Source organism: Cariama cristata, unplaced genomic scaffold, assembly GCF_000690535.1.
Source record: "Cariama cristata isolate BGI_N322 unplaced genomic scaffold, ASM69053v1 scaffold8182, whole genome shotgun sequence".
In the NCBI taxonomy this organism is placed as follows: Eukaryota; Metazoa; Chordata; class Aves; order Cariamiformes; family Cariamidae; genus Cariama; species Cariama cristata.
Genome location: NW_009604396.1, coordinates 18,742 through 29,098, shown reverse-complemented (window position 1 = coordinate 29,098; position 10,357 = coordinate 18,742). Strand labels below are relative to the sequence as shown.

Sequence of the window (10,357 nt, the reverse complement as noted above, 5' to 3'; positions counted from 1 at the left end):
CAGCAGCTAGAAATAATTTTTCCCCACAAGAAGCAAAGCTTCGTTTTCTATCAGCTTGTACCCTTTGCTACTATACCCTTTCCATCGCAATAACTCCACAGTTGGACCCACGCCCCTTGTGATACCGTTACGGGGCAAGTGGCTGCACATGCTGGTGTGGTGCAGCCGATGGGTACGGAGGTGGTGGTTGGTGTCCTGCTCCCAAAACGGACACGTGGGCGCTGAGCTCTGCTCTCCTTCCCCTCCCTTTGGGCCCCAACTGCAGTTTTGCTTCTACTGAGACACAAATTTTCACAGTACTAGTAAGAAGCTTGCTTTGAGTTTTCTATGCCTCTCAACCTTTCTTTAAGTTGGGTAAGAGTTATTAGGGAGGACAAACATTGTGATTCCATAAGCTTATTTTCTGGGGAAAAGGACAAAAAACCAACCAACCAAACGAATAAAAAAGGATAGCAATCAACACACCTGAAGCCACGAATACAGAAAATGGACACTACCAGCTCCTTTCCTTTCACCATGGAAAATGCTGTGGTTAAAGGACTAGGAACAATTGCATTTATTCTTTCATTCTTTTAAAATTATTCTGGAAGCAAGAGAGATGTTCACAGCAGCACACATCAAGGTAGTTTAAACAATAAAGTACAGCAAGCATTACTGCTCAATAAATATTTTGGTTTGTACACAAAAAGAAAGCTCATGCACTGGTACCACTGCCAGATGCTTCTGCACAGGTAGATTAATGTTCACCTGTACCGGTGACTAAGAACAAAGCTGAAATTTAAACAACCTGTACTGAACAGAAACGCTTTGAAAATCAAGAAGCCTGGAAGAGGGCTAGAAGCTGGCCAAGCAGGTTTTCATTTCACTTATGCTAATTTTTTTAAAATCTTCAGCACAATATTGAGGAGAGTAGAAATCCATTATTTTCCTGTCAATGCTCAAATGATCTGGCCTAGTTACAGGTAAGGAAAATAAATCAGGAAGAATGCAAAGATTGTTCAAACAGATAAAGAATTGGAATATAAATAAGCTACTTAGCATGGTTTATGCAAAATAGCTGTTACTTTGTTAATGAGATTACAAGTTTGTTTGATAAAGGCAACCACAGCTTCAATACACTTAGAAGTCCTAAGGCACTTGAGTTAGTAACACGCAACGCGCTCATTAAAAAGTAATCACTTTTCTATATCACTAAAGCACACGAGTAATGAATTAGGAATTGCTGCAGAGATCTTAAAAGTCACATCCACGGGGGAGTCGCGGCAGTGCTCATGGTGAGGCGATGGCTGGGCTTTGGCAGCAGAGCCATTTCCATCTGCTGCCTCATTTTGGGAAGGGGCTCCTTCCTAAACGGCCGCTCGTCACCACCTCTGTACCACTTACGGGCTGTGCCAGCATCCCCTTGTGGGTGCCCACGCAATAAACTCCATCAGAAAACAGATCCAGTTTGACAATAATCTAGTTAATACTTTTCCCTCAAAGCCCAGGAACAGCTCATGCAGCTTTTCAGCTGGATCGGTAACTTCAACCAATTTACCATGTGAAGACAGAAATGCTTGTACTAGAAAAGCATCAAAGCAGAAAATAAGCAAAGCAGGAGAGGAAAAAAACAAAGTAGAAATTGATGTAAAATCACCACTCTTAAAAAGTGCAGATGATCAAAGGCTTGATGCTAAGTAATAAGGAGACCGGAGCAGTAAGGCTGTGTGATCTGGATCATCTGTGAGAGGCTGGCTTTACTACAAAAAAAAACCATTGCAACATTTCCAAAGCAAAGTTTTACATCCAGAAGCAAGATTAACGGGTGGTCCCTAAAGATTGTCCTGGGAAACCACAATCCTGAAGAGGACAGAGACCCAGAGCTGATGTGCAATGCAGTGCCCCCGAATGCTGGGGCAATCGCGGCTAATACGCCCTTCTGATGAGCGAACAGCAGAGCCGCAAGTGCGCATACAGACACCATTTTACCTTTAGGAGTGTCACAGGTGACATCGTTGTGAGATTGCAGCCTTTGGTATGCCCACATTTCAAAAGATGTCTTTAAAAATTAGAGAACACACAGAAAACCTGCAATGATGATTCAAGGATGGGCAAAAAAAATTCCTACTCTAAGGAATTAAGAGACCAGTTTTTTTTTGATTGAGAAGTGACATTGTAAGGTGTAAGTACTTCCACGGGGGAAAAACACGAGGTCCCCAAAGTCTCCCTGACCCACTGAGGAAGGGGCAAGCAGAACAAGCCGCTAGAAGCGGAAGGGTGGCAACCTCTAAACCAGACACGATGCAAGCGCTTTACATCACGAACAAGCCATGAGAAGGGACAGATGATTCTCCATTTCCTCATGTTTTCACACCAAGGCTAAATGCTTTTTGGGAAAACAAGCCTTAAACAATCAATTTATTGGATTCTACAAAGGACATGGAAGGAAAGGAAATTGCCTGTAGTAATTAAGGTATCAAACTACCCGATCTAATGGCCTTTATCAAATTTAGATTGAAGAGGAAGCTAAAGGATTTTGGTGTTCTAGCAGAACATCCAGGAGAAAGATGAGATCTAAATGCTCGTTTAGCATTGAAATTTACCAAAACGAATACACTTTTCGGGAAGCCCTTTAGCTTGATAGCCCAGGAAACTAAAGCCCTTTTCCTATTCAAAGTATGTCTCCTGGGCAGTGGACCCAGCTCACCAACATCCCTCCTGGGCCAGGGGACACCCGTGGGAATATCCCGCCCCGTGGGGCCAGTTTTGACCCTGGCTCGGGGAGAAACAGGAGTCTGTACCTGACCCACTAGTCTGTGCTGGAAGGCTCTGTCCTTACTAAGCCCAGACCAAACTGTTGCCTCCCCTTTCCACCATAATTACAGAAATACTGATTTTTTTCTTTTAAAAAAATTCCATCTTACAGCAACCTTTTCAGTGTTTTTCCTGAGAAAGAGCAACCTCAGCTCTGCCAGTTCAGCTGCCATGCACGTTGGTGATTCGCCTTTACAGACCGTGTGCATCTTGGTTATTGCCCCAAAAGCTCTCAAACACCTGCAATAACTAGGGTTGGGGGTTTTTTTGTTGTGGTTGAGTCTTGACAGACTTCCTCTTCACTCCTTCCCTTCAGCTCCAATAGATATTTCTTTGCCTTTTTATATTCCCTAGTAAAGCCATCTAGAAATTTTAAGAGAAAGTTTTCCTTTGGAAATTGTGATTGAATCAAAATATTCAACAAGAATGTGTTGCTTAACACACACACGCATACAAAGATGAGAAGTTAAAGTAATTCCTTCCAACAAGGTAGGCGTGATGTTCACCATTTCTAATGTTAGTTGGCAGGTTTTGGAAGCAGAAGTAATTTAGTTTGAATGAATTCATTTAAGTTCATATTTTATGTAAATAACCAAAATGATACAGTTGAAATAAGAGTTTTAGTGGCTCTAAAACTAATGTTCCTTAAATTCCATTTCACAGGAAATTAAGTTTCTGATTCAAGGCAAAAGGAAAATTTTGAAATGGCCGAATTTCCCAGGAGCCGGAACATGAGCTTTCGGCAGGTCCGCCCCGTACCGCTGGGCTGGCAGCGCCGGGGGGGTGATGAGCGATCGGCTGCTTCCTTCCAACTGGTGAGAAGTCAGTGACATTTTCGCAAAGCTCGTGAATCCATCTATTTTCCAAAATACACCCAAAGCTTCACAGATCATCCAGCAAACCATATGTTCCTGTGTTACTAATCCATGCCTGGTCCACATTTCCCAGTTTTCCTTTGAGTGTGGTAGACCTGATGGCACAGCAGAGACCGGCGCGGCATTGCCACTGCCGAGCGGGGCACGCTGGGGTGCAGAAGCCTCGCTCTGCCAAATGCCGCTGCCCATCCAGCGACAGAGATCTCCTGGGCTTTACGTACACCCACTGCCATCCCAGCCAACTCAGGCAGAAAACGAACTGCCTTGGTGGTAAAAATATGTTTAACCATCTTTCCACCTGCATTTGTCCTGCTTTAGGATGGGGAACCTGCTTTACATGTCTGCCGCACTTGAACAGCCACCAGCCAAGTTTTGCTCCTCGCATAACTGCTGTGATCAGAGCCGACGGCTGCCATTTCACCAGGAGGTTTTACAAACGTGGAGGGTTGAGAATTTTCTTATTCTTCCTGGGCAGAAACCACCCACTTCCAAGCTGTCTGCTCTGCACCCGTCAGATGTCCGGCCCCACGACAGTCAGGTGTGACAGGCAAGGCAGCTACATACTTCGTCATCTCCCCTGACTTGCATTTGGCAGAAAGAACTAAGATCTCAGGCGCACGAGGACAACCAATTAAAAAATCCAAGTGACTGTTTTGCCCGTCTATGCAGGTATTTAGTTCCCATTAATGTCACCAAGAGCCATGCACATGTATCAAAGAGAAATACCTCCCTGGCTCGTTTTGTAATGTCACAGCGCTTGGAATTCAGTCACAGACTTTATTCTCTCAGACTGAGCTCTCCAATTTCTCAAGATATATATTTTCTTTTTTAAGAACATCAGTCATGAAGCAATTTTTAACACAATCCAGAAGAGGGTTCATCAAAATGTTGCAACTGTTATGCAGACTGGAACACTAACACTCACAAAAACCTAAAAAAATTCTGAATTAACTTTTTATGTGCAAAAAAAAAAAGTTTAAGGAATTTATTGATCACTGCTGACAAGTATCTATGCAAGGAAGGAATTATCTGGCAACAGATGGGCCTATAATGATATTAATATCCTCACCACCTGGCTTTTAATCCATGCTTTTCATCAGTAGATCACAAAGCACTTTACGAATGAGGTCAAACATCTAGCGGGAAAAGGCAGAATAAGATGTAATGGTTAGCAGCTGAAGCCAAACAAATATAAGCAGGAAATAAGGTACGCTCCATTTGTTCTTTTGTCAATCACAACAGCAGGTGATTAACAAAACCAGGGATTTGCCTGCAAACATGATATTCTCCATCACTTCTTGTCACAAAGGGAGGATGTCAAATATATTACAGTTCAAAAAAATTTACAAACCGAAAATAATTATTAGGTGAGGTTGTTGGCCTTTGGAATACAGTAGGTGAAGAAAACAAGGTGAACACAGAAATACCTCTTTCCCCTGAAAATCTACAAATCTGTAGTTTCCCATTGGCTCCAGCCTACACACCTACCCAATTAGTCAAGCAAACCTTGTACATCCTTTCTAGATGCCTGGAGACAACTGCTCTCAAAATGTTTGTTTTCACCTTCAGCTCATGGTCCAGTTTCAGATTTGGTAGGTATTAAACAAATAAAGTCTTTACCATCTCCCAAATGCACGTGAAATGAGCCAGATTTTTTGTCCATGTCATAAGAAGCTGCTGAAGCCACAAACCGACAATGCTTAATGTAACCCAATGCCTTCGTTAGGCAAGGACTGAATGTTCACGTAGACTAACCTCATCTCCAACAACCCGATGCACCGTCTCTGCTGGAATTCAAGCCCACAGGCAAGATTCTGCATTGCCCCCAAGTGAAATCAATGCAATCTTCATGCAATAGCACTTCCAAGATGTCAGGTCTACCGACCAGATGTTTTTACAATGTAGGGAAGGGCTATAAAATAACTAATGATCTTTTCAAACCAATCAATGCATCCTAGACACAGTTCTGCCATAGGCTGATGACTAGACGGGAAAACTGAACACACTGAACATCTCAAACCTGCTTACTTGAATGCTTATAAGGCTCGTGATTTCTTTGGCACAACTGGCCCCCCAAAATCCCATCTTTTCAACTTTGCTAAGAAAGAAAACTTCCTAAGTTTTGCAGCGGCAGCTGCTCTTTGGAAAAAAATGCTGTTGGTACAGCATCCACTCGGTCACTTGCTGCTTGCCTCAGTGGTCTGGTCTGAAAACTCTTCAGAGCAGAGATGAGATGTATGCCTGTGTGGTATGTATAATGGGGTCTTCACCCTGAGCCAGCATTTGAGATCTATTGTAAAATTAATGATATATCTAGTCAGAGGGTGCTTGTTACTCAGAACGGCCTGTACAACATTAGGAGATGACAGAACCCCTATTGCTCAAAAGGCAGCAGCCTTACATCTTGAGCCCTGCCCAGCCCAACATACCCAAAGGTTTCAAAGCCCTACATTACTTCAGTGCAGACTTTTAAACTTTGTGGTTGAGTAACTTTGCAAGTGAACTCCAGTCCTACTGGGAATCACAGGCCTACACAAACAAACCAAAGTCCAAAAAGAGATAATGGCCTGAGCAAAGGGCAGAAAGTGGATGCAGGGAACAAAGGAAGAAAGCAGGATAAGTAAGGTCCACACTTGGAGATCTGAAGGATCTTGCTGAGCGCGGCTGCCACAGAGGAAAATGAGCATGAGTTACGTACTTTCAGTGTTTTTGAAGGAGCTGCCTGGCTACGTTCTCTTTGGTGGGATCTTTATGCCTGTGACTTTACTCCTGCTGCTGCTCATTGCCTACTTCAGGATCAAACTATTAGAAGGTGAGTCAGGACATGGGGGCAACGGGTGTGTAGGCAGACAAAACTCAGCAGGCTACTCTTAGGCTTGCACCATTAACTAAACTGAAGATAGCTATGATCATAAACAATTTTATGAAGTTGTACTGCATTTTAGACCCTTTTCTGTTTGAAAAATATTACAGGAATTTGTTTAGACCTTAGACTGAACCCTCACTTAAAACACCATAGTTTACACACCATACTATAGAAGATTTTACTATACTACACTAGAGAAGGGGCAACCAAAATGGAGAAAAAGAATAGGGTAGTTAAAGTACAGATCATTTTCCTCTGTGCATTCACTGTGCAAGTCTTCAGTGAGACAGGTAACAGCAGTTACACCCTATAAGTAGTTGGTTATTGAGTACACATTTGTGTTCTTTCAAAGGTACGTATTTGCTTTTACTTTGTACCTAAATGCACATTTACCATGTTGCTTTTGCTATTTTAAGATCAGCTTATACCCACTTCAAAAACCTATCTCCAGAGTAAAACCAAAACAAGAAACAGCCCCATCCAAGCCAACGCACCGTGGGTGCAGCACACCTGGATACTGCAAACCGGGGCTGCTCGCCGAGCCTGGCTGGTCCTCCACAGAAAAGACGCTGGGCTACAACCGCAGCAGACAAGGAGTTTTTTTTAGAAGGGAAACCCCTGTAGGACGGACCATCCAGTTCTAATGGGATGATCTTCATGCCTTCCAGGTTTGGGTCCCAGCTATGGCAGCAGATTCGCATGTGCTCCGCTCTCATTTTAGGCTTCCAGCTGCCAAGGCCAGCCCAGCGCACATTCAGATTGGAGTCCTCATCCTTTCTTTCCTTCAGCCCTTCTAAAACACGTTCTCGCAGGCACTGGGCTAAGCTTGCTCCTTGAATTAGCTGCCTTTTGAACCTTTTTTCCATAGGGAGTGTCAGGGGAGCTAAGAGGACATCCTAGATTTCCTCTGTAAACTTCAGATGCTTCTTGGTACAGCTTGGCAAGAACCCTGCCTGGGACAACGGTCTGCACGACGCGTTTCAGCTCTAGCACCTCACCCATGATCTCAAAAGCCAAGACTTGGCTAGGACAGGCAGGACAATCCTGACTGCAGGGTTCTGCAGATAAGCTGAGGACTCACCCGAGGAGCATCGGCCCAACAGGAGAAGGCTGGGTTTACCCATCCATGCAAGGCTAGGGCACAACCCTTACCTAGGTGCCAGATCAAGCACTGTAATTTGTACATTCATTAAGTTTGCTCTATCCTGCAGTCTTCTGAAATCCAGAAAATTAGGCAGTTTAAACACAGCTCTAAAAGTAAAAAAGGCCACACCCTCCCCGAAATGTAGAATGAATTCACTTCCTATTTTGTGTCACATCTCCAGGCATTTAGACCCGAGGCTTTAACAGAGAGGAAGGGTGTTTGTTTGCATACAAGCGTACACCACAAGTTACCTCCAGGCTGCTAAAACTCAAACATTTCTTGTTCAAGATGTGCTTTCAGATGCTGAATTAATTAGCTAGGGAAGCCTCTTCCACGTGCCTAACCCAGCTCTGCCGTTGGTTATAAATCATCCTTAGAGCAAAGCACTGACAGGTTTTCACACACTAATAAACAGCAACCAAAAAATGGTGTTGTGCCAAAACATCGTACAATTCAGTATCTATGAGGGAACAGAAAGCTAAGTACTGAGAGCGAGGATTCGCCGTTTCAGCAAATAATCATCTCTGTGTCCATCTGTGATAGTTAGACATTAGTCGTTATGAAATCATACTGAGATACTGTTGAACTCGTTCTTACCTGGTGATGCTCTTGCTTTTCTATCCCAACTAGGATCGAGCGAAACAGGAAAAGCAGGTGGGTGACAGATCCCATCGGTTCAGGTATTTTGCTGAGGCTCAGACAGTACTTTCAGTAAGCCAAAATGCTGCGTGATACCTGCTGAAACAAACCAGCCTGCCCTCTGTCACAGTGCCCATACCTTCCTTAGCCGCTCATTCTGCAGGTCTGTAAATAATCTGCAGAACCTGATGTTAAATCCTGCTTCTCAAAGCACAGAATTTTTAGCTTTGGATTTGTAGTGAGTTTAAGTAAGGAATGATTTCCTAAATTTTCTGAGATTAGCAATCAAGGCTTTGAGAGAGAGAGGTGAATGAAGTAGCTGGCAGACTAATTTGCCAAAGGAGTATCGCTTCTGTGCTTCTCCCTTTCATAAGTGAGAGGGATGCTTGAAGGGAATCATCCGGCTCTTCAGTGCCTCCAGGAAGGAGGCTCTCAGTTTGCAGATCACAGGTGCTCTGGCTGGGAATTTCAAGATGATGGGACATGAGTTCCTGTTTATTTAATATTTGGGGCATTGCAGTCCCAGCTCTACCTCCAAGCCCTTCTTTTGCTTGATCTGAGACTGCCAGAGTCCAACCTTCCGCTTAGGCCTCCAGCCAGCTCACACCAATCCCCAGCAGCTCTCCCAGTACAGGCAAGCAGAGCCAGCTCCAGCTTAAGACCATCAGGTGAGCGAAACGACTAACCACAGATAAGCCTGAGAACAAACTCCTTTAAACAGCAACTCTTCCTCTCTGACAAAGCCTCAGAAATTCAACAGGCTTTAGGTACCTGTTTCCTTAGATCTCAAAAAAAAAAAAAATAAATCAAATTTGCATTACTAAAAGCAAGGCTGCCTTGTTTCATTGTCAAATAAGCATTTCATTTTTTTCTGTGCACCAAGACAGAGCCTCCATGTAAATATATCAAAACCCACCTTAGTAGCATCCCTTCAAGATTCCTTAAAAATAAAACTAAAACCAACAAACAAAACAGCACACATTTCTCCTGAACAACTAGCAATGACAAGGGAAGCTCATGTTCCGTGACAGTGTTTTATGCTAACCGGGCTTTTCTTCTTTTTCTTTTCTTTGTTTCTCCATCCCTCTCCAAATATTCTCCGAGACTCTGACGACACTGTCCTGTTCTGAAGATGCCAGGTTACGGGGACAGAGATCATTTTTCTGTTCTGTTTGTAGCACAGGCAGCATCGGGAGGATCAGACCAATTTGAGGCTCTCGTGGCACTGCCACAGCAAAGCAGAACGCGAATTGCCGGTACAAGCTAACTGCTCCCCTTGCTGTTGTTTAAGTCTTTTATTCAGATTGAAAGCTGGCGGAGGCAAAGGAGAACAGAGTATTTCTGTTGATGTCACTAGAGTTTGTGTCAGTGCTTCACCAGGCGTAGGCACAATCCCAATCTCACACTCGAAGACTTTCTTCTAGGAGCATGGGTAAATAGCGTGTTACTTAGGTACCTTCAATTTAATAAGATTAGTTCTTACTAGTAAGTGCCAGCTCCTTTTCTTATAAAACTTCACCACAGGAAATTAGCACATTCTTATGGAATTTTGTGTTGTTTGGTTTATTTTTCAGTTAATGAGGAACTGGCCATGGCACAAGACCCCGGAAAGGTCTTCCTGAATGCCCATGGCCAGTGGCAGAAACCTGGGAGATCTGGACAAAAAAGGAACAAATGCAAGAACTGAAGGACATCTAAGGGAGTCTCACAGCTCAGGAAGCAAACTGAAACCCAGTACTCAGCTCTGCAAGTTTAAAAATAACCAGCTGTAGATAAATACCACAGAGGAAAACAAAAGGAAGAGAAGAAATCAGTGCTGTACTGTACCAAACAGCTGCTGCCCTTCTAAAAGGTCTTGTGACAGTTTTGCTTTCCCACATGAGGCCAAGTAAGCGGTACTTTTTGCGACTCATCGGACCCCAGAGACCTCCTGCAACGTCCTGTAGCAGTTCCCGTAGGCGACACAGGATTTTGGAGGAGGGAAAGCACCTCGCTGACTAGCCCTTCCCTAGCCCACCGAGAAGAAAGCTACGTAACGAG

General features: G+C 43.8%; 1 protein-coding gene across 1 annotated transcript; it reads left to right on the top strand.

Annotated features, from left to right (window-relative positions):
* The first annotated feature begins 6,353 nt into the window (after nucleotides 1-6,353).
* SMLR1 (small leucine-rich protein 1) lies at nucleotides 6,354-10,004 on the top strand. Its single transcript, XM_009695594.1, has 2 exons — nucleotides 6,354-6,480; nucleotides 9,892-10,004. The coding sequence occupies exons 1-2, from the start codon at nucleotides 6,354-6,356 to the stop codon at nucleotides 10,002-10,004; spliced, it is 240 nt and encodes a 79-aa protein (XP_009693896.1).
* Nucleotides 10,005-10,357: the final 353 nt, after the last annotated feature.